The sequence below is a fragment of the Scomber japonicus genome, chromosome 11, assembly GCF_027409825.1.
Source record: "Scomber japonicus isolate fScoJap1 chromosome 11, fScoJap1.pri, whole genome shotgun sequence".
NCBI classification, from domain to species: Eukaryota; Metazoa; Chordata; class Actinopteri; order Scombriformes; family Scombridae; genus Scomber; species Scomber japonicus.
The window spans coordinates 14722996-14749523 of record NC_070588.1 but is presented as its reverse complement, the minus strand read 5'-3'; the positions used below and the strand labels follow the sequence as shown (position 1 = coordinate 14749523).

Here is a 26528-nt window from a genome sequence, read left to right as displayed (position 1 = left end):
CCAGCCCTTGATTCAGCTGTCGAACTGGTCGGGTTTCAACTGCGGGAAAGGGCGGAGGCTTCTGTGTATATGTGTGTGTGTGTGTCCATGTGTGTGTTCTTGGATGCAAACATGATTGAGTGAGTAAGTAAAGTCATTCAGTGAGTGTCTGCATTTGAGCTGTAACTTAAATAACTTAGGTTGTTTGTTTCATATACGCTAACTGCATACCACATTGAGGAGGGAAAGTATGTCTGTAGATAAAAAAAGTCCATTTGAAATAGCTTCACATATTTGAAATAGCCATTGCATACTATTCCGTTTTTTCATGTTTATTGGAGCTAAAGAAGCTGGTTCAAAAAAGAAGTTGAGATAAACAGCCTCAATTTATTGACATGACAGTGTCTTGAGTGGAATTTGTCATACATTTTGAATTATTGTGACCCTGTCAGGAGCTATAGAGTTACAATCGAGTAATATATTTCCCCTTGGTTACATAAGCAGCAGTACGCTTTGACTGATAGGGCTGCTGCCAGGAAGGTCACACTCCATTTTATCACGACGGCTCTCCACTAGACTCTCACACACCATGAGTTGGTATACAGTACAATCATTCATGCCCTTTCTGGTTAAATGATTTTGATAATGATGATTATGACCACAGTGAAGCTTAATGGTCAATAGGGTGAAAAACAACTACATGCAGTATGATCACTAGCATAGTTACACATTATCCATCTGTATTTTTTGGCAATTGGCTGAATGTAAGTCAAACATTTTGGTCTATTTTTGTCACCTACCTAACTTAGCTTTCTAGAAACACGCTAACTTTGTGTGTCTGTTGTTTGGTGCTGGGCAGCAAGCATACAGTTGGGTTAAAAACAAGTTTGTTTGGGAGTAAATTACTACCTGCTACTAGAAATGGGGTGTGCTTGAACTCAAACCTAAAAGGGGCAGTAACATCAGAACAGTTACCTAGCATTGGGTCATGGTTCACCACTAAAGGCAGCCCTTTCACATTATATATTTGACATTTGATGTTAATATCTAAAGTATAAATTAGGTTTAAGGTGGGATAAAGGTTTAGGGATAGACATTAAGTTGCTATGTTTAAAGTAAGTGTCCAAGAGATGTGGAAGTTTGCATGTGTTCATGTGGGTATTTGATTGAATGCTGTTGGTCTATTGTTCATGTCAGACAGTCAGGACTGCAGCCGAAAGAGAGCCCAGGCTAGTGATACATCTCTACCCTACCATATGTGTTGATGGTAATGATAGTGATAATTATGATGGTTCAACGTTTGTAAGATGCTAAATATTTCTTCAAGAACTGAATAGAAGCATTACATTCATCTGCCAATCAGACTGAATTGGCACTCTATGTTCATGCAATTATGTTCATAGCAGCATGTTGCCCTAATCAGCAGTGATTGACAAATCCATCTTGTCAATGTCATTTTAACTGACTAAATTATTACACAGATCTGATAGCCTTTGCTGGGAGCAGTTAACTAAATGCATTTTTCATGTGACCTCAAGAAAAAGGCCAATTTGTCTCTTCTGTACAGCACATCACATCTAAGCCTGTCCCCATTTTTTTCCCATTAATTCTTCTGTTGCCATTTTTCAGGCTGGTACAGGAAGATGACGCCCCTATTCTGAGTCTGAGACCAGGTATAGCACATAGGATGATTATCCCAACTTTGTCAGCTCTTTAAATCACTTCATACATTTGAAGTATAACTGAAATACATTTCCTTTGACTGTCTATTCCTGCATACAGTACCTCCTACTTAGCTTTTTTTTTAATAGCTGAAGACCTCATTTCAATCAGCAAATCAAATCTTGCAAGTGATTACATGGTGTTCATAGAGCTGACAGTCACGCTAAACCTGATAGCATCCTGCTACACAACACAAGTGCCACAGACTCTGAACAACAACCCACAGTAGCTTTCCTGCTACATTCTACTTGTTATCTAACTTAATAGTATGAGCACATGTAACGTCTTGTTCTGTGCCTTACTCCCAAGTCTGTCAGCTTTAACAGTCCTGTAGTGTGAGATGCTCATTAGCTTATTGTTAGTTAGTTGGCTAAGGGGATAATTAGCTGCAACAACTGCAAATGTCACTTTGTACTCATTAGATGGAGGTTTGGTCATTGCTCTTCAAAATCCCTGTTGGCCACACATTTTCTGTCCATTGACTTGTAATGACAGCAGCTTGTTTACTTTGTCATCTTTTGCCAACCAAACAACCCTACACACACACACACACACACGCACACACACACACACACACACACACACACACACACACACACACACACACACACACACACACACACACACACACACACACACACACACAAATATTAAAATTAACATTAAAAAAACATGTTGCAATTATTTTGAGTGCAAAGAGGAATAATTAAATATTAGATCAGTTGGATTTTAAAGACCCTGCATAAAAGGGTGTTTTCAATTACTCTCGCTAATAGGACCTCTGGCCAGGTTAAAACTGGGTTGAGCAACTGCTTGGTAATATATTATAAAACTAACAGGGAGGTCTGAGAGATGTCAATCAAGACTAAATTTGTACACTCACACTGTCCTGAGAAGAGGTCTAATCAGGCTTAAGTGAAAACACCTGTGTGAATGGACTATTGGTAGGGGCTTCTCTGTGAAAGTCTCTTTCTTTCTTATGACCAATGATTATCAAATAAAAAGTTAGTGCCTTCCAAATTACATAACCTTTAGCAGAATCTGCTACTTCTTGCAATGTAAAAATTGGCAATGTAACTTTTTAGGCTCTGCAGTTGAGTGAGAGGATCTCTGTAATATTTATTCTACGATAGCCTGACTGTGTAACCAAGCAACTGGAGAATTTAAATGCAATGCCACATTTATTAATTAATTGTGTTTGTATACAGTTTGGAAAATGCTTCTCTCTTGATCATGCACTTCTTTAGCAGTTTGTTTTCACACATATACTTCTGTGTATGTAGTAAAAGATTTGAGGTCTTCCGCAATTTTAGGCTAATTTATTTTCAAGCCTGTGACCTACAACATTTCTAACTTGCATCAAATAAGAAACAATTTGTTAGCGTGCTGTATGAGTGTCCGTGTGTCTGTGCTGTGTGGGGGCGTGAAGTTCGAGTGGTTGTCTTGTGTGGTCAAGCATGTATTTGCATTTCATAGAGTAGTGTGTGTGTGTGTCAGCTGCCAGTGGTGTCAGCTCTATTTTTAGATTTCCTGTTTGAACTCTGTTGTCCAGCCACTTTCCAAAATGATCATGGTACTAAAGAAAGAGCCTGACAACCTCCACAAAAATAAGAATGATGATGCTGTTTTTTGTGGCATGCCATGGAGATAAACATAAGTGCTGATAAACCGAAATATCAAACGATAGCTGAAAATAGCATTTTACTTAAATCAGTGGGTCACACTTACTAATATGAGATTCCATTGTTGAACCTACTGCCAGTCAAGATTCAGTGTTTTTTCATGTCAAAAAGTAGTCTCTTTGCAAATATCTTACTTGAATAAACATTGAAAACTAAACTAGAATACAGTATTTGAATATATTAATCATAACATTTGAAACACATTGATTCACTTGTTTTTCCATTATTACTATGGCCAGGTTTGATCATTTGTGTTGCGTCTAGCCCAGACTTTGCAGGCTAATCCTGAAATCTCTGTCAACATGAGCTGCATTTCCAATTTGAGGTAAAATGTGATATAATTTCATGCTTAGAGAAGAGACTATAATTTCTGACAAAAGCAAAACCTTTTTTTTCCTGATATCAGTGTGCCATAAAAAGGCACTAAAAAAAAATCTCAGTCTCTAACAAGGCATTGCTTCCTATAACAGGTGATTTTCTATTTCCCCTTAAAAAATCTTCAAAGATCTTGTGAAATCAACCTCTATACTACAGTCGCAAACCATTTTGATGTATAATTAATGTATGTCTCTGTTCTGGGAATCCAAGAGTCACCAGGCCTCTTTCCAGGACCATGACTTTGCTTGCTCAAATGCCAAAGGCCCATGTGGTTGGGAAGGGTCCCTGAATAGACAGGCACAACATATTCAAATGTTGATATTAGTAAACATGCAATATATTTTTATCATATTACAAGGACTCAAGTTTGGACTTTAAAAAGTGAGATACAGCCACACCAACAATGATGACCTCACTAGTTACAGGTATGAGTTTTAGAGTCATGGGCTCAAACTGTTACTCCTGACGATTTCCCATTCTGCTGCACTCATATACCAAAAAGAGGACATGAGGGCTTCTAATTGCCACAGATGATATGAAATGACCTGATGGGAACACCATGTAACTTTGAGTGCATTATCTGCTGATATGACAGAGGCAGTCATACTGGAGTTTCCCTGGGAGACTTCCAGTTACACAGCACATCATCAGCACAGCAAATAAAATGAGTTACCTTTGCGTTGCCTAACAACCCCAGACACAGAAGCATCATCTGACCTGTAGCCTAGAAACACTCTTAAATTAGCAATCAGATCCCATCACGGCTGGGAAAATAGTTACAGACACAGACACATGCATGCACCAAGTCTGAGAATATCGACAGAATGTAGCAGCCAAATCCCACTCAAACATGCCTCTATTACAAGTAGGGGATGCAATATTACAATTTAAAAATATTCACAGTGATTTCTCTAACTTTGCATCAGTAGAAAATTACTATTTACATTGCCTGGATTCTTAAACAAATGACAAAATGAGTGGGTCAAAAAACATTTGCATAGTTTTTATTTGATTTTAAAATTATTTTACACTCCTCCAGGCAAATGATATTATCATTGCCATTCATTCTGACTCCCCCCCAACATTTTCTGTGGCATGGGGTAAAAAGTTAAATCCACCCTGGGAACTTAATTACTCTGTTACCACTTCCCAAGCGTAGGGTATTTTGGGAAGGGAGGGGGCATCTGGCATGTGAAATGATGTGGCATTCAGAAGCCTAAAAGTGTGGATTACAGGAAGGCTGGCATGTTGGGAAATGGTCGAGGGTCCTTTTTTAACCACCGGACATGTGGAAATAAGATGTGTGTGTTTATATGAAATTTGGTAAACTATAAAGACAATTGTATGATTTCATATTCGTCAACAGCACATAGTAATAGAGTCAAAGACTCATGGTATGTTTTCTAGCTCTAGTAGATGTTTTTGAGGTGCAGAATGTGATAATAGTGGATAATGATACAAAGCCGAGTGAAGGGTGGTGAAAATCCAGTCATGTTTTACTATGATTTAAATAGTGTGTATAGGTGAGAGGCATTCAGCTGGTTTCATCCTTCATAAACACTGAATGCATGTTGCCCAGCAACGAACCAAACACAGATACACACATGCCAATGAGTTGAGCTGTTGCACAAGAGTGACACAAGGACGAAAGGATGAGAGTATGAGAGTTAAGGAGGGAGGAAGAAAAAGAGATAGATTGTGTGTGTGTGTGTGTTTGAAGATTGGTGATTGCATGCAATTGTGCAATGTGAAAACTACTTTATAAACATATTTAACACAGAAATTTGTTCTAAAACTAAGGAAATATCAAACATCGACAGCAGCAGCACAATGTGCCAGGAACAGAAAGCGGTAGACATTATGATTCATGTGTAACACTAAATTGAAAGGAATCTGTTTAGTTACACTCTAATTGCCCCTCATTTCTTTCTGTTAGATTGGCAATGTTCCAAGGCAGGACAATGTACAACTTAATATTCATTAAAAGAAAACCCACAGTTCAGAGTGCAAGTAATACTGATCCCTATGACATTATGCTACATTAACTGGATGCCACCTTTGGCATGCCAAGGATGGCATCGCTGTGTGAATAGCAGAGGCAAAGCCAAGAATTCGGTCTTCCATTGGGCAGTCTTTGTGGGTCTCGTCTGCTAAACACGTAGTCAGTTTCCAGTAATAGTAATAGTAATTTTTTTCAAAACCCAGGTTACAAAGTGCTTCACACAAGGCAGGACATTAAAATCCTCTTTTTCATATGTACTTAAAAAAAGAGATTATCATTTTTTATCATTTTCTTGAATGGGGTGCTATAAACATGTAAACTTCACCTGTTGCATCATATGTCAGCAGTATTGAATGAAGAAGTCTGCTATACAGATCATTAATGAGGAGGACACCTGATGATGATGTGAAAAGATTGGGCTATCTGTGTGACCCCCATCTTCACTGAGCCATCAAAACCGTCTATATTAAAATATTTATATTTACAATTAAAATCTTTATATTTCAAAAATTATCATGAATACCAATTCAAAGAAAGTAGCTTTGTGCATCCGCAGCTGTAGTTGCAGCCTCAAGGCAACCATATTTCCCACCAAGTGGTTGAAATAGACACAAGAGGGAGCAAGAGGACAATTAGACATGATGAACTACTATGACACAAATCTCTCAGGGAATAAAACGGCTTTCCTCTGTACTTATCTAGTTCACTGTTCACAACAGAGGGGACCGATTAAGATCATTTATGACTATGAACTTAACTTAAATCTAAGCATTCAATATCAGAGCAGCTTAAGGGGGAAAGAAACTTGGGCAGAAATTTAAAGACGAATACAATATCAGTAGCATTTAAACATTTTAGGAGGAAACAGTGAAATGCTCTTCTTGATTAAATGTTATAATTAGCACATATTGGATGTGCACTACAGGGTCTTACCTGGACTGAGGTGAACTGAGGAGACTCCTCTGCAGGGGGTAGATGTGTAGACTTCATGACCCTTAGACAAGGAAATCCTTCTTTTTCCCTAATTTAAGAAAATAACAATCAGTCCAAAGCATAAGAGTCAACCTCCTACAGCATGTGTGAAAAAATGAAGACATTTTATTTTATATATTAAAAAGATAACACATTTAAGTTCAGTCTCATTTTAAACCAGCAGTACAGTTTTTTTACCAGCTGTAAAATTACACTGACAGCTGTGACTGAAAACAATGGCACTTAAAGAAGGAATAGCATTGGTGTAGCACCTGTCCACGCCTGAAGGCTATTTGGGTGGTGTCTTGGGAATCAATACTGTGAGCATGCACGCACTTAATACGACATCTCCCACTCTGTTTCAAAGCCGTGATGACGTACCTACAGGTCGATAAGAGAGCTCCTCGGTTTCTACGTTATTTCCGCAGCCGTGCGGTCGTCAGTCGATACTACGTTGCATACTCGCAGCCTCTTCCTCCTCCTCCTCCTCCTCCCCATCCTCATGCCCCGCCTTTTCAACGTGAGGTTTCTTTCAGCTATTTATTTATATGTTTTCTCTCACATGGGGTTTTGGGGTTTAATGTGAGCTGTCGACACTGGCTCCCGCTCTATTGGTCATTATGGGAATTTAAAGGAGAAAAAAAGCAAAGGAAACTCCGCATCTTTCTGACTGTGCCTCCGACCCTGCTGTGAACGGATCATGCAACATCTTAAACCATGGCGAGCTCTGTTCCTGTTAACCGTGCTCTGCCAGCCAGGATTCTCAGACAGATACGGTAAGAATTTGATAATAATGGTGGTGACACGATCCCTAGATCAGATATGGATGCTCTATCAGATATACTGCATCTCTGTAAAAAAAAAAAAAAAAAAAAAATCCACAGGGACATGGTGTATCAAGTAGATGATGACTTTCTGGCGACATTATCCCACTCTTCTTCATCCTCTATGGTCATCCTCTACGATCTTAAAATATAATATGTCAAAATAAGAGTGTGTAAGGATAATGTTGCGTGACAACCTTGTTAAATTAATTGCCAGAGAGATGATGATGAGAGATGTAGAGGATGAGTCTAATGAGATTAAACCGAGGAGGAGGAGAGATTGGGGATGCGAAGAGTCATAGAGAATTTTAAAAAGTGGTAATGGTTATTTAGTTTTTTTCTGTTCTGGTAAAGCAATACATGTTTCGGCTCTTCTTTTAATAACACTATCTTATTATTTGGTCTTCTTTTTTGGGGGAAGGAAAGACAAAGCCAAGTTCAGTTGTTGGGGGTACATGACTAACACTGACTGGAATGTGTTTACCTTACAAGATGAAGCAGAGACAGCAGGATGAGGTTTTTAACCTAATAAGCAAGGTTTCCATACTGAGAGTGTTTCTAAGATTGAGTGCACTAAAATGGCAAAATTAGTAATGGATACAGTAATTTAATGAGTGAATTGCTACTTTTTCCACCAAAGTCTGTCTGAGATTTAGGAAGGACAGATGTTTTTTTCCTCTCACTCTCTCTTTTAGGTTGCCTCCAATAAAACAAGTGATTTTGTACTCTTCTCCATCAGCTTCCATCCACCATTATTACTTTGGTTTTATCATTTGAATACAGTCACCAAATTTCAAAAAAACTGTTCAGAAACAGTTGGCTGTAGTTTGTTTTAGAAATCTTAAAAACAGCTCACTGTGACAGCAGTGTTTGTGGTATTATGTATCACACTGAGGAAATCAATGTGAAATTACAACAACCACAATGAACAAAGAACAGTACAATAACAAGCTGTTCTGCAAGCGCCTGAGATTTCAGCACCATGGAGAGAAACCAGTAACCACTGTTTCTTGCCTTTGTTCATTCATCCATTAATGCTAGTTCCTGTTCTTTCACACATTCATACATCTGTTCATTTGATTAGCCATCTATCCACATGTTGGACTGTGCATCCACACACACACACACACACACACACACACAAACAGTATGATGGTTAAGCTGGAAGTAACGTAACTTCAAATTATGTCCTGGTGCTTTGACAAATATCCTTTATACGTCAGGCTCCCCTTAAATTTGCTCACTGTAGCTGAGTATCATACCATATGATGCTAAAGAACACATTTTACAATTTCAAATAATAAGAACAGTTGTTATAAATATTATTGTTGTTGTTCGTCATCAACTGTAGACCACCTCATTTCTTCATCTGGGGTCACTGGCAACTCAACGCTGGGAATTTTTAACAAAAGAGCAACACTTCTAAATACGCCTCATGTGCCAGCGAGTCTGAAAACATGTTTAGATATCCTACTCAGACATTCAATGTCACAAGCCCTCATATCTCATTAAAACGTAGTTGCAGTTTTAAAAGTTTGATAAGGTGTCAAAGAAATACAAGATTATCCACCACACATTTGTTTAGTGTGTGTGTGTGTGTGTGTGTGTGTGTGTGTGTGTGTGTGTGTGTGTGAGAGTGTGTATGTGTGTGTGTGTGGTTTCCTCTTCAAAGAAAAAAAAAGGTGAGTCACCAGAATTGCTGTTTGGCACTGCATCATTCCATTCAAAAGGTAGAGAAAATAGTTCTGAACTTTTGTTCTCCATTCCTGTTTGTGTGCATTCAACCCACACATCCCTCATTCACCCAGCCACCTAATCACCTGCCATTTTTGGCATATAATTTAGACTATATCTGTTATACTCCTACTCCACATTTCTCCTCCAATATGTGCACTCACACTCATTATTTCCTACTATTTATTTATTTATTTATTTTTGTCATACATGCACAGAAAGACAAAAAGTGAATTTTCCTCTAGAAAGGAGCTGTGACGAGAGAGAGAGAAAGACAGGCAGTCAGACGGGGTTACGGTCCTATCTATCGCCAACCACCTGCTCCTTCCCACATTACCTTACCCTCCAAGGTCTTACTCTCAAACCTAAAATAACACATTGCTAAACAATTATTTAGGAAGGAATAGCCCCAAATACTCAAACACTGCATTTATTTCAAATCAGTTAACAAATCAACTGAAGACAGTTGCCAATAAATAACCTCTCTACTTTCTATGAAAAAAAGAAAAATCTATGAAATTTAGGTCAACATTTTATCTTTGGTCATGTTTATCAGACATACAGTATGTGTTGAAACATAGATAACCTGTTCAATGTTCAATTTTGAGTATTTCTAACCAGAAGCTACAACACAATTGTCCAAATAAAACTAAGGATAAAATAATATAATTGGGTTTTTGCAGTAATAAATGACATTGCTTTAAAATGTCTCTGTGCTGTCATATTACAGTCCTCTAAGTAATCAGCACAGTGGAGGTTGGTTTAAATGGAACAGACAGGGTGAAGGTTGTAAGTGTGCGTGTTTTGTTTATCGCAGTGCAGTACATTTGAGGTTAATTATGTGCCAGGGTTAAGCACACTTTGTGATGTTCTGATTTCATCTGTCTAAATGTTAGTTAAAGCAATCGTTGCCATGGAAATTGCAGTGAAAGATTTTTGCTTGTCTTTGTCTTTCTCCCTCAGGTTGTCTGTTTGAGAGAAAGCTGTGCACAAGGGATCAGTTCTGCTCTGATGGTGAGTATACAAACACACACACACACACACACACACACACACACACACACACACACACACACACACACACACACACACATACATACACATGCATGCATAGACACACAAAATAAAACTTAATATTGCTATTGAACATGAGCATTAAACTTTTAAGACAGACTTCTTTCTTAATTCTTTTTTTTTTTACCTCTACAACACATTCAATTATTAACCCCACACCTGCACACACACACACACACACGCACACAAGCACACACTAGACTAGAAGTGTGGTGACAAGAAAGGCCGTATAAGATAATCAAACACAAGTCAAGGTTTTTTCCTCTCTCAGCCCTGTGTCTATCTCTCTCTCCGTCACCTGCCCCTCTCCCTTTCATCATTTTTATCCACGCCCCTCCCTGCTCCACTGTCTCCATGGCAACACTGACATCACAGTGAGGTCGACACCCCCACAGTTGTTGTGCTAATACAGTGATGAGTCACTGACACACACTTACGCACTTCTCGGTGGAAATTGCACTGGCGCACACGCACAGCCATTGGACAGAATACAAAATGGGTTGGCGTACTTGCAGCTCAGGAGCAGACTGCGGGGCTCGATTCATGCACATTTCTGGATCTTACAATAGGACTAAGGAGGAAAATATTGGGTGTGATATCATTCAGATGCTTCCAATCGGAGGTTATAATGAGTCCTCTGTCTCTGTCTGTCCTCTATGTAATTAGAGTTTGGAGGATAAGAGGAACATTATTAGTTAGCATCGTTATCCCCTACTTCAGTAGCATGTACCAAGATGTAAACATACTTGTCTTTTAGCTTAGAGAGAGAGAGAGAGAGAACACAGCCAGACAAATTAATCAATTTTCTAAAATATTCTTCATGTCTTCAAGTCATCCTCAGAACCAAGGCCTTAAGAGAATTACATATAATATATGATAATTGAATATTTTATATACTAGTTTTTGGAAATTTGGTAATTAAGCTTCAAAACATTTACAAGAACCTAAGAGGCAAATATGTGCTTAGATACCAATGAAAAGTTTTTTTAGCTTATTGGAGCAAAGTCCACAGAGAGCGTAACCACCACAGTCTTAATTGACACCTACAGATCTCACAGTGACTTACAACATATAAAGAACAAGCAGCTACCATGTAGAGTCTATATTAAGAGATGAAGGAGGAGTTTCACTGCATTTTATTAACTGAAGTAGCACCATCACCTACTAAATAATTTATATTCTCTGCCTATGTTCAATAATGATCTGATCTGATCTGATCTGATAATTTTATATCACAATGCATCACTTTAGTCTTTAGATTTATTATTTTTCACAGATTCTTTATTATTTATTTGGATACACTTTAGTTTCAATATTTGAGAGGAATAAGATAAATAAGAAACGTGGAAAATACAAATTTACAACTATAAATCAAACATTTTAAAAAATGGTGAAGATTGAAACAAAAAGAAAATGAAAAAAAAAATTAAAAGTTATATCTGTAACTATAACTAAAAAATATCTATGAAGGATTCATCAGATTTTGTTTTAGTGACTTTGAAAGAAAATGTTGCGTCAGTCTTTTTAGATGAGAATTTAGCAGTACATGTGATTAATTTTGAAAAACAATGTGAGCAATTACAATTTATAACTCAGTACAAGGAAACAACATTTTAGCTTATCTTGAAAAATTAAGAATGATGATGAGAGTGATGATGAATATTTGAACTGAATAGAGCAAAATAATCTAAATTGGGTGAGTAATTCATTTCCGCCTTTCCCCACTGTTAATTATAGGGATGCCAGTTCATTTATATCAGGGAAGCTACGGAAACACTTTTTCAGTGCCAATATCAACACCAATACATGGGATTTGGGTATAGTCTGACACCAATTACCGATCCAATACTAGTGTTCAATTAATAAGCTGTATGTTTCACTGTGTGGAAGAGACTGGGACATTCTTTTATGTCTACGGCTAAATCAGGTTTGACTTGAATATTGCTTTCCTTACTTTGTAAAACAAAATGTAACAAATACATAGATATAAATGTACTAAATTGTTATTTAGTAGAATAATGGTATCCAAAACCAGAACGCCCCACTTTTACTGATATCCGATCCAACTATTTGAGTCAGTTTCAGACCAATATCCAATATCCAATATTCAATATTAGTATCAGTATTGGTGCATTTGTAGTTTTTATAATGTCTGCTAAGGTTTACTATGACAGTGGTGCATCCACAGTAGTTTTTTTAAGGTTTAGGTATAGAAGCCAGTCTCACTGTGTCTCTTCCCCTGTTTTCAGCCCACTCAAGGACTGTCAGAGATTTTGTTGTTGGTCTGTTTGTGATAATGTGTAGGGCCAGTCGGGCCATGTTAGTTTGTCCATGTCCTGCAGCCTCCATTCCTCTGGTGTTTATAGGCTGGATTTCTTTTTCCATCATCAGGCGTTTGTGTTGTATTAGTGTCATAGCAGAGAGTTCAAGCATCAGGTGTCTTTCACATATTTCTTTAGAGTATAGCCAATGTATTTTACACTGAATAATTATGCTGTATGTTGTCACCTTTATTCACCCTACATGGAGCACCCTGTTCTATATAGATGAAAATCAATTACAGTATCAACTAAACATTTAGTATGCCATTTATTTATGTCGATAACATGGTGTGACTTCATTGTGACGACACACACTGATGATGAGCATGACCTACGCCTCCTGCAGAATCTGGCACTGCTCCTTATCATCACAATCCATTTTTTTTCAATCATTTATTTGAAACCTTTTTTGATTCACGTACTTTGAACCACATGGTGCATGTTTGTACATATACATTTAGATTCCACTGTCCAGAATTGAATACTATGTCCCCTGCTCAAAAATGACTTCAGCTAAAATAACACCAAGCTCCTGAAATAGTCTCCCAATCCGATCAAGCCGTGCAGTTAGCTGTCTTCTCTCCATTCATCTTCCATTTCTCTTCCTCCTGCTGCTGTTGTCTCTGTCATCAGCCAGTGCACCCACACAAATCAGAGGCAAGGTTTCTTTACCAGTGCGATACACTGCCAGCATGTAATATCCTGTGTCATATGATAGCATCAGCATCAATTATTTTTCATGTAGATTTAGGATACAGTATTAGGATTTTCAAAATAGTCAATAAGTAGTGGACGATAGAATAGAAGACAACAACTTGGTGATATCATAATAATGGCACAAGCCTCATACCTTTGCCTTTTTGCTTTCCTAACCACTTAGAAAGATTTAACACTGCAAACATATTTTTTAGTAAAATCATGACTGTCTGCTTATTCTATATATCAAGTGGCAAAGCATACATGCTTTACTGTAAGATGTACAAAAACACATTGTTCCTCTCTAATCTGTTCAGTATAGCAATTCACTGTCTCACTGTGGGTGGTTGGTCAGTGTTGGATTTAGCTAATGTAGTGAAAGACTGGTGACTCATCATTGCGCCAGATAATCGTTATTCCCATCACACAGCAGTCAAACAATCTTTTTTTTGGTTGTGTGTATAAAAATACCTTAGTCTTAAGACACTGAGATCTCAGATAGAAAACTCACTTGTTTAATTTATGCTGTGTGGCTGAAGACTTCACCTCAATGTCCTCTATCTGATGCTGAAGCAGGATGCTGAGTAACACAGGAGTTTTCCAGAAGTGAATGTAGAGATGCAGGAGGATGTGAGAGCCTTTATTGTGGCTTGTGTCCAAATTAATTATAAAATCATAATAATTTATTTATGATTTAGAAGTGATAGACACTTGTTATTCTTAATGCAATGCAATAGTCCCACAGCAAAAATACTAACTTCATGAAGCCAAGAATAATGCATGAAAAGTGGGTCTTATCATCTAAATGTTAAAAGTAGATCATGATCATGATTATGATAAGAGTTCACAGAATATTGAGTCAATGCTATTAGTGTTTTTGTTGCCATGGGGCTGCCTGCAACTACATCCTTCAAATACATTCATTCAAAATAGCAACTATTTCAAATGAAAGTGTTAAAAGTTTCAAAAGCACACACACCGTCAGTGGTGGAACCTTGTCAAGAAGACTTTGATAAGCAGTATGAAGTGCGTGGGCTGTACTTCAAAACTATGACTCATTGCTGTGTGCTAGTGTGGTGTGGGCTCCACGTACTGTCAGAATGCAGAGTGTTACACAGCACTGTAGTTCAGCGGTGAAATGTTACAGTTTCAGCTAAACATCAAAGAAAGTACAAACTTTAATTTTCCGTTTTCCTTTATAGTTTTTAACAAAAGTCTACTGTGTCACTTATTATCTGTAAACTGTGCTGGGGTACCAGATTTTGGGCCAAAAATCATTTAAAAGGAAATCTGAAGAAACAGGGTCCTGGTTAAAAACAAAAAGGGTTAAAAATGTTCACCTTGTGTGTGTGTGTGTGTGTGTGTGTGTGTGTGTGTGTGTGTGTGTGTGTGTGTGTGTGTGTGATTCCAGACGGGCTGTTTGGACAGTGTCGTACCTCCAAGCAGGACCTGGTCCAGTACCAGGTGTCAGTTCCTGTTCTGAAGAGAATGCAGGAAGTCCTCAAACAGCTCATGCTACAAGGTGAGATAGTACATGATATTCATCACCATCCTTCTCTTACAAAGCTAAAACTTTTAAAGTGAATACCCCAAGTAACTGTACTAAAAAGTCCTTTCAGCTTTAAAAAAAAAACAAAAATACATTTCAGCTTACCTTGTATTCTATCATATTACTGCATTATTGCACCTACATTAGAAACTAAGTTCCACTCTTATATTTTTTAACTAAATATGTTGGTGACTGTGCTGATTCTGCATGGTCATAGTGAAGTTCATGTGACCATTTCATAAATACAGTTCTCACATTATAAGTACAGACAGAAATACAGTCACCATATGAACACTTGACCACAACTCTATGAGAAACAGTCTCTCCCTCACACACATGGATTTCTTTAATTACTGTGTGCATGTGTGCAGGTCTTTCCTGGCAGAATGACATCACCCAGTATATTTTATCAAAGGAACTGAAGAGAGTCCCCCACACCACCATTCCCTCTAAGCCAAACTCCTCTTCCCCCTCTTCTCATTCATCTCAGTGAGTACCGTCCAGCTACAGCAATATTTAGTGAGAAATATCCACGTTACAGAAAGCAAATTTCCCTCTGGACCTATTACTGTATCCTTCCTTCATTTTGCCCCTCCTAACCCTCTCTTTTCTCTCTTCCTTTTTGGGTTGCCAGGTCCAAACAGCACATCCCCCATCACCACACTTCTAAAACAGGGTCCACATCTCCTGCTGGCAACTATGTGGACTACATGATTGTTGAGCCTCCTCAGTCCCCGCTTCGCATGCAGGCAGCTTCCATCGACCCATACTCATACCACCAGGTACACATGTACACATCAATTGTTGTCCAAAATCCAATTGGCTTTTCATCATGTACAGGAAGGTGTAAGTAGTTTCAGATCTGTGACATTTAGAATTTTTTTTTTAGTCCAATAGGTGTCGTTACAACAGACATTTACACATCAAACACAAAACACATTGGTTGTCCTAGATCATTACAATAGTGATAAACAAATCAGAAATTTGTATTAAAAGATAATTAAAGTATCAATAAGAAAGAGAAAATAAAAGGAATATGAAAAAAAGTACATGACATGTAACAAAGAGTGCAATCTCTCTCAATCACAGCACAGATACCAAGATGAAGTAGAGAGATCCCTCATTGGGGCAGTAGGCGGTTATGCCCGTCCCTCTTCACGGTCACAGGCCAATCAGAGAGAGCGAGAACGTGACAGGCAGCTGTTGCAAGATGCCATGTCTCTCTACCTGGCATCTGCACAGCCGTCTTATCGCCACCGAGGGGCCGCTTCCATGGCTCCTGCAGGTAAAAAATAATTTGCAGATTGTTAAAATAACAGACAAAAGAAAGAAATTTAAAAACAAGGAAACTGAAATTTACCTGCAGTATTTAAAAATATTTAAACCATACACATCCCTTTACCATCATTACCTATTGCACTATGAACAGGGCTCCCTTATTATGAGGACTTGGATCTGGAGATACCAATGGACTACGTGGAAGACTACACCCTAGAGGAGAGACTCAGAACTACAGGCAGGCAACAAACACAGCAGAATAAGAAGGTTTCTCAAGACTACAGCACCCTGTCTGGAAACAATGGTGAGGAAAAATAACTTATTTATGTGTTACAGAAACAAAACTGAAAGTAATAGTAGCCCTTTCTGTGAAGCCCATATCTATAATGCATTATATAAAAATACTTGTAATGAGTTATAAGCTGTTTATAACACTGTATAATTTTATTAACAAACACTCATAAATATTCATATTAGTTATTTACTATTTATAACAATCATCATTACACATTATAAAGTATTTCATGACTTATCATAATACTTCTTAATATCTGCATTTTCTTTTGCAAGGATCATAGTATATTATAACAATTCACTTAGAATGATACATTTTTTTCTAACTTTACTTAAAGCTTAGAGTAATTTATATTGACCTTATATTGACCAGCAAACAATTGTGTATTCAGTTAAAGTACAAGTGTATCAAAACTGCTTATTTTCCACCACTGAATACATGTACACATTTTTCTAGACAATTTTAGCATTGTCTTCTTGTGTCAGATGCCTTGCTCCAGAGGATGTCAGGAGTCCTGCAGAAGTACGGCGTTGACCCCAGAGAGCTCAGTCAAGAGCAACTCTACAAGCTAGCCCTCATACTGAAGCTGCTGCAGGCCCAAGAAAAAACAGGTCCAGTCTCCAGGCTATTAACTGTGTTTTCTTCAGAATATTATGGCCAAACCCTTGCAGTATATCTCTAACATCAGACAGCTAAATAGGCTGAGCTGAGTGCTACTGTACCTGTCCTTTTTCTTATACATGAATGCTGCATTATCTATAACTGCATATTATAAGAAGGCTTAGAGGTTAAAATCTGTAGCCTACCACCTTTTAAAATGACCATTACACAGAATAAAAATTACAAAAATATCTTAAATAAACAAATATTATAGTATTATATTATTACTTGACAGTTGAGTTCAATTAATATGGAACTGAATTATGCTTTATCTTTGTGTCTCTCAACATAGATTCAAATGAGAAAGATCTCGTCACCCTCAAGGAGGTATGTCAGCATCCATTATCATCAGTTTTTACTAGAGGCAATCAAACTCTTCTTACACAGACAGATCCTCTGTCATTCCCCCATAGATGCAGCTGTTAAAAACAGACAGTGTATCCAGTAATTCAGAGAAGCCTGCCCCTGTCCCTGGTCCACCTGATGCCCCTTCTGCCCCCTCCTCTGCCTCGGTAGCAGCGACACCTCCAGCCAAGAGCACCAGCCACCCACCTTCTGCCTCCCAGCCTCCTCAGGCTGCTCCTGCTGCTGCTGGACAGGGCACAAGGGAACAGAGACCGCCACTGGTGGAGGGTACAGGAGCTAAGGAGGAGTATGGGTACATTGTTACCAACCAGAGGTCAGCACTTGATCAAATTCAGCTTTCATTTCTTGTGTGTATTATAAACAGACTGTTAATATGTGAGCACATTTCTTCCTTTTGAGCCAATTATTGTTCTCAGAAAAGACCTACATCACTCTGAGTATTTAGAACAAAGGCTTAATGGTGACAATAATGTTTTCCTTCCCAGTCCTCTGGGTTTGTATGATGGAGTGAAGTTGTTGGAGCTACTTGCTGATAAAATACACCTGACAACCAGCAGCTTCATCAACATCAGGTAACACCACGAGTACATGTGTGTGTGTGTGTGTGTGAGAAATATGGAGAGAGCATTCATGTACATTTTACTATTTACTGAAATTATGCACAATATTTTTCACAGTTTGCAGCAACACGTGTCTCTTTGTGTGCGTGTGTGTGTGTGTTGGCAGTGTGGTTGGCCCTGCATTGACGTTTCGTATCCGCCAGAATGAGCACAACATGACTGCGGCAGAGGTGGCTGCTAAAGCTGGTAAGACTCGAAAAACACACACACACACACACACACGGGCGCATTCACACATACCAACACATACACATGTTAATGAAAACTCACTCTGTTTTTTTCCCCCCTCAAATATCACGTCATCAAATGTTTTCTCCTCACCTCCAACAATAAAATGTTTGTTGTTTTTTTTCCCCACGATAGTATCTGAAAAGAACTTCCTGGAGTCTGAGACAGGCCTGAAGATTGTACAGACTGGTGTAGGAGAGGTACACAATACACATTACCATGAACACACACTTGCACAGCCTCTGGGAAATTTCCCTTAATCCACCCTATTAGTAATGTATGGAGCAGTTGTCAAGGCAACAGAAATATAATCATTCCTCTGTATTCTTTACCATTTCCCCCCTAATCTATTCACTCATGGGATCTAGGTGGAGAGATGCTGTGACAAAAGTGACATCTGACAAACTTGTTTTCATTTAATGGCTTTTGGTTTTTTGATATGGATCTATCTTGTGTGGGACTGCCTCATTATTTTTTGTAGTTACAAAGTTAAGTCCTGGGGGGGGGGGGGGGGGGTTAAGTGATTTGCGCTGCATGTGATGCAACACAGGCAAAGGCCACACATTTTTCTTACCTACTTTGTAAAGCATGTTTTCCATCAAGTACAGCACTTCATCTGTAGTAGTCCGTGCGTGTGTGTGTGTGTGTGTGTGTGTGTGTGTGTGTGTGTGTGTGTGTGTGTGTGTGTGTGTGTGTGTGTGTGTGTATGAACCTCGGGCAGATGTGCCACCTGGAGGGCAAGCGGTCAGAGCGAATCAGCAAGGCTACACTTCGTAACAACCAGCATTTCACTTGTTGCCATGGTGCTTCATCTCCTCCACTCCCCCTCCCCCTTCCTACTGTGGCTTCCAGGTCCCAGGTGCTATGGCAACAGTCACAGGTGTCATTAACCTATTCCCTGTTCACACAAACTGCTTAATACGAGACCTCTGAATCATCGCCAGCATCTCAGATTTTTTGCATAATGGATCAATAGGGAAATGCCAATTTAGTCTGAATATCAGGCTATCACACACACACACACACACACACACACACACACACACACACACACACACACACACAGACAGACACACACAGAGAGTAGGACATCACTCTCCCCTATTGGGATTTCAATCACTTTAGCCACATCTAAATCCCTCTTAATCCCACTCCTTTATGTCTACATTAATATTTGGTATATTCATATACATTGAGAAACAATCCTCTGTATTTCTTTGCATGCACAAAAAAAAAAAACAGTGTTAATGCTTGGCTGGATTGGTAGAATGTGTAGAAATGTCTGCGTTGGCTATCGACAAAGAAAAGCAGCAAGAAACCGCATAACTTTTCAAAGCTGACTCACTGTCCCATTTTGAGGTGTTAAATCTACACAAAAGCCTGGTGATCAGTCGAGGCACTACCTCAAATTAAAACACTTTTATTCTGGACTGTAGAGATAACATTATAATTGGAAATACATTCATGGAATGTATGTGTGTATGTGTGTGTGTGTGTGGATTGATATAATCTCTGAGACTCAGTATTGAAGTCCTGTCATTAGCAAGGTTTGTCAATCATGGTTAATTCAATCAAAATTACATTTTTGGGATTGATTCAGTTAATTTTAAAAGAGATGTGAATGATTTGTATATTTTTAAAAAAACTAAGGAGAAGATGATGTGCAGTAGTATTTGATTAAAAATAAGACACACATCATGAGTGAGAGAAAAAAATGTAAATAGGAACAGAAGAGTGTTAGAAATTAATCAATGCAAGGGTAAATATTGTAATTCAAGAAAAGAGTGATACTAAAGCTAGAAAAAGCACAGCTATAATAACTTCATAGAAAATCTGCACTATCCATTCAAGTTTTAAGTAAGTGGTTACTAATCATTTTCTACAATTTTCATATAATATATATAAAAAAGCCTATTTCTTTTTCTTCTGAGGCACATAGTTCTTCCATTTCAGAAATTGTCATGTGATTAAAGTTAAGACAAAACTTGACTTTTATTTATTCTCTCAAGGCCTACAAGTAGTCCATTTGCTATATTTGTACGATCACAGTTTTTCTATGGAGTGACATTTTGTGTGAACAGGACTAATTCAGTATGTGTGCATGTTCTGTGTGTGTATATGTGCATTTGGAAAAAAACAGGGTTGTACGCTTGCTTTGACATTAAAATGAAGATGAGGTGGAATGACACACAGGGGCAAACTGTAAATTGCAGCTGATGTGTGGCATGTACTGTACCATGGTTCACTGATCTCCATGAAACCTCTGCTGTCTTTTAAATTGCTTCTCAGAGCACAGCTCTGTACCTTGACCTCTTTGTCATTACAACGCTGCTTCAACCTCTCACTGAGTACACCTTGCTGTCATGTGCAGTTACAGAGAAACTAATTTATAGTAAAAATGAAATGTGACCTCAATTGGTTTTCACATGAAGAGCTTAGAAGGGGGAAAAAGCCTCAATTCTTCTGTTGAGGGCTGATTTCCTTGTGTACCTTACGCTTGATTGAGTGCTATTTAATGACTATATGTGCATGTTGATTAATGGTGACAGCACCTTGATGAGATCATTATCTTTTCTCTTTGTGTTCCTTTTCCCCTGCCCATATCATGCTTACAACTCTTTTGTAATTGTGTTTTTCCCCAGAGGACAGATGCACGGGGTCTCCCTCAAGTAACCAGGGTTTCCCAGGGCTCTAGTGGGACATTCATCACCCTTGTCTCCATGGCAGTTGTAGGAGGAGTGTTAGTACTGGCCATGGCAGTAGCTTGTCTCAGGCACTATTCTCACCAAGTGGCCAATGGCAAGCTTGGCCTGGGGCCAGAGGCAGGAGCGGAAACACATTTTGACTACCAGGTAAAACAATCAGATTTAGCATTCAACAATATTTTTAATGCATTTGTCATTGTTTATATTATTTATGTTTATTGTGCCTACAGTATATTTAGTATATAATTATATATTTAACCTTTATTAAAATCTCGAGGGGATCATTGAGGGCAAGCCCTTATTTTCAATGATGTCGAGAGCACAGAAGAACAAATAACAACAAAAACAAACATTGTTATAAACAGTTACATGCAAAAGCAGCATAGCTGGAGATCATATTTTTAAATGATATAATGATTATATATATCAGTATAATCAGTTATTATATATTATATATATAATGATATAATAACTGATGACTTAATTAATCTATATTGATTTGGTCCATTCAGGAATTATGTCGGCAGCACATGGCATCCAAATCCTCCCTGTGCCGCCAGGACTGTATGGGAGGGGGGGGCACAAGCATGGGGGGATCTGCGATAGCCACGGGTGCTGGTGGACGACGGGGAACAGACACGTCCCGCGTCAGCAGCGTTTCCTCTCAGTTCAGTGATGGTCCCCAGCACAGTCCATCCTCCACCCACAGCTCCACCCCATCCTGGAGCGAAGAGCCCGCCCAGACTAATATGGACATCTCTACTGGTCACATGATACTGGTGAGTCTAGAGGGAAAATGTAATCCCTGGTGCTGCAAGAGCATCTCAAGCTGTAAAAAAAATCATCCTTGTCCTCAATGAGCAGAAAATAATGATCTGCCTTTTTTTGTTTTGCATCTCTGTGTCAGGCATATATGGAGGATCACCTGCGTAATAAGGACCGCCTTCAGAAGGAGTGGGAGGCGTTGTGCTCCTACCAGGCTGACCCATGTTCAGTAGCTGTGGCTCAAGACCCAAGCAACATGAACAAGAACAGGCACACTGAATCCCTCCCCTGTGAGTTCATCAATCATTTCTGTTGTCTGTCTTGTCTGTCAAGATGTCATGCATCTACCAATCACCAGTCACCCTGTTTGATACATGAGTATGCATACATGTACAGTACTGTTCCATTTTCATGCATTTAAATCATTTTCCTAATAAACTTGTTTTCTTTTCCAGATGATCACTCCCGTGTGAAGCTGAAAACTGAGTTAAACCCCAACAAACAAGATTACATCAATGCTAGCATCATTGTAAGAAATACTTAAGTCTAATCCATAGTATTTTAAGTATACTGTATGATAATGTTTACATGCATTGCATCATGATTTCATGATTTCATATCTGCTATTGTTAGTGATGGCAAGAAATGAAAATCTGTGAAGTGTGAAAACTGAGGCCATCTTGTTGTTTTGCAACAACAGCCACTTCTTCTACAAAATATGAAAATATAGTCCAAACTAAATTTCAAATGCAGCTCAATTACCAGAACTTAATGTTGATCCTAAGCAAAGTTAACAATAGTATGATTCATTTTTTTAATAATTATTTTAATGAAATATTATTTTTCTTACTCTTTAAATGTTCCACCAGTAAAGGTGCTATTTATCAGGACTTCCTGTTGAACCTGATATATTTTTGTTGTGTCTTCAGTTTTAAAAATAACCCTTACTCTTTTTTATTTGTAACCTATAGGTTGATCATGACCCTCGCCAGCCAGCTTACATCGCTACACAGGGACCTCTGTCTCACACTGTTGCTGATTTCTGGCAGGTCAGTGCAATCTTTCCTCTCTTTTTCTTCTTCCTTCCATTATACTGATTTTGCTCTCCATTTAGTGATCAGTGCAAACTGTATAAAACATCCAATCCATCTGCAGGAAATGTGCCTTATTACTGCCAAATGTCACAGATGTATTTAAAGTGACAATCATTATGTGTGTGTGTGTATGTGTGTCTACAACCATTTATATACTTGTGCTATCCAACCAACAGATGGTGTGGGAGAACGGCTGCACAGTGATAGTGATGATGACGGCTCTGGTGGAAGATGGAGAGAAACAGTGCGAGCGATACTGGCCTGATGAGGGTTCATCACTGTACCACATCTATGAGGTTAACTTCCTGTTGTAGCTCAGGACCTTTCATCTACATTTTGTTCAAAAGACATATCTGCAAAAGAGGAGCACGGCCTTAAACATACAGTTGACAAAATTCAGACTTTTAAGATAGAAAACAGTTAGGTAGAGGTAGAGGGTGTGATCATCTTCATCATGACTCCTGTCATTTACCATATTCACTGCCCACATTTTCTGTAAAACATTGAGGCCATTGTAAACTCACATTTTTGTCCACATTAGCAAGCATTGCATTAGCATCAACTATGATGATGAGTGCAGGCTTTCAGCATTCAGGTGCTTAAGCTGCTGCGCTGATGAGTTAAAAAGTCTCTTAGGGTAGGAAAAAAAAAGTCTTCCAACTTGAAATGTTAGATAAATATGCTCAATAATGTGTCAACCCATGGTTCAAATAAGATAACTTAACATAAGGGTCTTCTTATAAGACACGACAAAATGTCTATTACCCTCTCTCTGATAATATGTCTCCCCCTGGTGCCAAACCTATGCCACTTACAGTTTTGTGTCCTCATCTAAAATCAATACATTGTAGGAAATATTTGATGTTCTGTATCTGCTACAGTCATTTTTTGGAAATAATGTGTTCTATATGTGCATAGTAAATTATTCTGGAATAATGGCTTTTATTGAGTTGTATGTGGAGATGTCTGTATAGCCTGCTTTTTGTTTGCATGCATTTTGTCTGACAAAGACCTTGTATGATAAAACCTTGCGTCATTAAGTTTTTGAAAATGTATAAAATTCAATGGGCGAACCACCTCTCCTTGACAGTCAAGTCACATATTTTTACCCACTTGTCTGCATCTCTTTTCTCTGTCACCCCCCTCTCTGCCTCTATCAGGTGAACCTGGTGTCAGAGCACATCTGGTGTAAGGACTTCCTGGTGCGTAGCTTCTACGTGAAAAACGTCCAGACGCAGGAGACCAGAACCTTGACACAGTTTCACCTGCTAAGCTGGCCGGCTGACGGCATCCCCACATCAACACGGCCGCTGCTCGACTTCCGCAGGTATGAAACTCACAGAAAACACACCTGCAGTCTGCCCCCCTCGTGCCATTTCTTTCAACAAATGCCACAAGATTCAATTATTTGCAAGTTAGGCCATTTAAGATGACCTCTTAAAGTAAACACAGAAAAGAGTAAACAGGTTGTCAGGGTGGAGATACAGTCTGTGTCTGAAATGTGACGGTGACTCCTCCTCATGACCTTCACCCATCTCTTTTCTCTGTTTCTCATCTTCCCTGCCATTCCATGCTGTGTTAATCAAATATGGCCCCTGTGCTGTACATTTCATGCCCTACCCATCATCTTGGCTCTCTCTCTCTCTCCCTCTCTCCCAGTGTGCAGGTTGATAGGTTTGTATTTTAACATCTCCCAGTGTCATTTTTGTGGTTTGCAGCTAGTACTCTGGCTCCAGTTGCATAGTCACAAAAATGAGCATTGGCAGGTGTGACTGGCTACTGCAAGAGGGACAGTGAATCTGTGGCTTGCTCTCCACTTTTTCTTTCCTGTTTCACTATCTTCTTGTTCACTGCAATCTCATGAGATTTCCATGTTTATCTGTCCTGCCATTCCTTCCTCCATTCTAAATTTATTAGTAACTTCTTCCATTCGTCTCTCCATCCATCTTACTCATGTTGTTTCGTCTCATTGTAATTTATTTAACCACAACCCACATGTACCTGATGCTGCATTTACTGTCTTATATGTATTTAATCTACTGATGACTGGTTTCATGTTTCTTCTGTACATTTGTGAACAAGGTCAGTTGCAAACTTTATAATTAATAATTTATAATTAAGGTTTTTTTCTGTCCTTTGTTCTTCTTTCTTTTCCTATACTCCCTTGTTCCTACTTTTCAGGAAGGTGAATAAATGCTACAGAGGTCGTTCCTGCCCAATCATCGTTCACTGCGGGTAAACAAACAAAAAAACAAACAAACCCACATTGAATTGGCATCAGAAACGCCACATATCCAATTAGGAGAAAAAAAAGTCGAGTTTGAAGACAACATGTATATTTAATATTAACCTTCAACCTGCCACCATGCCACATATTTATTTAATATATTATACTATACTAATATCATAAACTGACTTATAAATCAGTGCCACCTTTAAACAGTCACAGAACATAGCTTTATTTCCACATATACATCCCAGTCTCCACAGAATTACATTCGGTAGCAACATTTAATACCAATGCAGGAAGTGGTGTGATGTTGATGTCTTCATGTTTACTTTTATTATTTATTTCTGACTGTGGACCGGTAGTGTATCAGATTGTTTGTAATACACTAACACATCACCTGCTCATATTTGGTCAAACCATCTGTCTTTTTCCAAAGTTCCTAAGAAACACTGGCATTTGCAGCCATATACGAAACACATGAATGCTCTGTTTGGAAAGTGGGTTAAGGGAAAACATTTTATTTCATAATTTATAATATTATTACCTCATAATTGTATATGTACTTTGACATTTTACCTACTTGTGTCCACGACAGTGATGGCACTGCCCGAACTGGTACGTACATCCTCATTGACATGGTGCTGAACCGCATGGCTAAAGGTGAGTCGCTCATTCTCACACACACACACACACATAAACACGCACACACAAACCCAGTACTTATGTCATAGTTTGGTTATAGGGGGTTGTGTGTATACTGATAAGGTGCTTTACAGCAGAGGGAGCTATTTGTGATATTGTTGTAATACTGCTTAACACAGTGAAATATTGTACTATTTATGGGGTTGTTCCACAAAACAGTTTGGTGGGTATATTAGCATCTTTCACAGTATTAAAACTGTTTTGATGTTGTTGTTGTCAGGAGTGAAGGAGATTGACATTGCAGCCGCACTGGAGCACATCCGTGACCAGAGACCTGGCCTGGTTTGCACCAAGGTACCATTAGTCTGTTTGTGTGCATTTTCCTGCTATCTATGGTGGATATCCATCATAACCTAGCTTTTTACTTCAGTCCTGTATCTGTCCTTCTCTCTCTCACACCTTTCTTCTCTGTCTTGATTGTGCTCCATCTGATCAGGACCAGTTTGAGTTTGCGCTGACAGCTGTAGCTGAGGAGGTGAATGCCATCTTGAAAGCCCTGCCACAATGAGCTGCAACACCCAGGACATGCACAGGCCCATAACAAATATGCTCTCCTAAGGACACACCCTTACAATTCAGTCATGTATGTTCGGCCATCACTGTACATAAGAATTTGCTCTGCCACACTTGGAACATTTACTCTAGGTTTTTT

General features: G+C 38.7%; 1 protein-coding gene across 1 annotated transcript; it reads left to right on the top strand.

The window, feature by feature from the left end:
- Positions 1–7435: 7435 nt before the first annotated feature.
- On the top strand, positions 7436–26400 carry ptprna (protein tyrosine phosphatase receptor type Na). Its single transcript, XM_053328148.1, has 24 exons — positions 7436–7511; positions 10257–10307; positions 14796–14906; positions 15305–15422; positions 15568–15715; positions 16023–16218; positions 16363–16515; positions 16992–17117; positions 17459–17493; positions 17580–17845; positions 18018–18104; positions 18259–18338; positions 18516–18580; positions 21023–21232; positions 21598–21864; positions 21993–22140; positions 22306–22379; positions 22822–22899; positions 23121–23240; positions 24105–24271; positions 25126–25179; positions 25770–25834; positions 26097–26170; positions 26313–26400. The coding sequence occupies exons 1-24, from the start codon at positions 7436–7438 to the stop codon at positions 26382–26384; spliced, it is 2841 nt and encodes a 946-aa protein (XP_053184123.1). The 3' UTR covers positions 26385–26400.
- The last annotated feature ends 128 nt before the right edge of the window (positions 26401–26528 follow it).

Coding starts and splice junctions, on each gene's coding strand:
- ptprna (XM_053328148.1), top strand. CDS start 7,436: ATGCAACATCTTAAACCATGGCGAGCTCTGTTCCTGTTAACCGTGCTC. Junction 21,865..21,992: donor CTACTGGTCACATGATACTG/GTGAGTCTAGAG, acceptor TCTCTGTGTCAG/GCATATATGGAGGATCACCT. Junction 24,272..25,125: donor CCGCTGCTCGACTTCCGCAG/GTATGAAACTCA, acceptor CCTACTTTTCAG/GAAGGTGAATAAATGCTACA.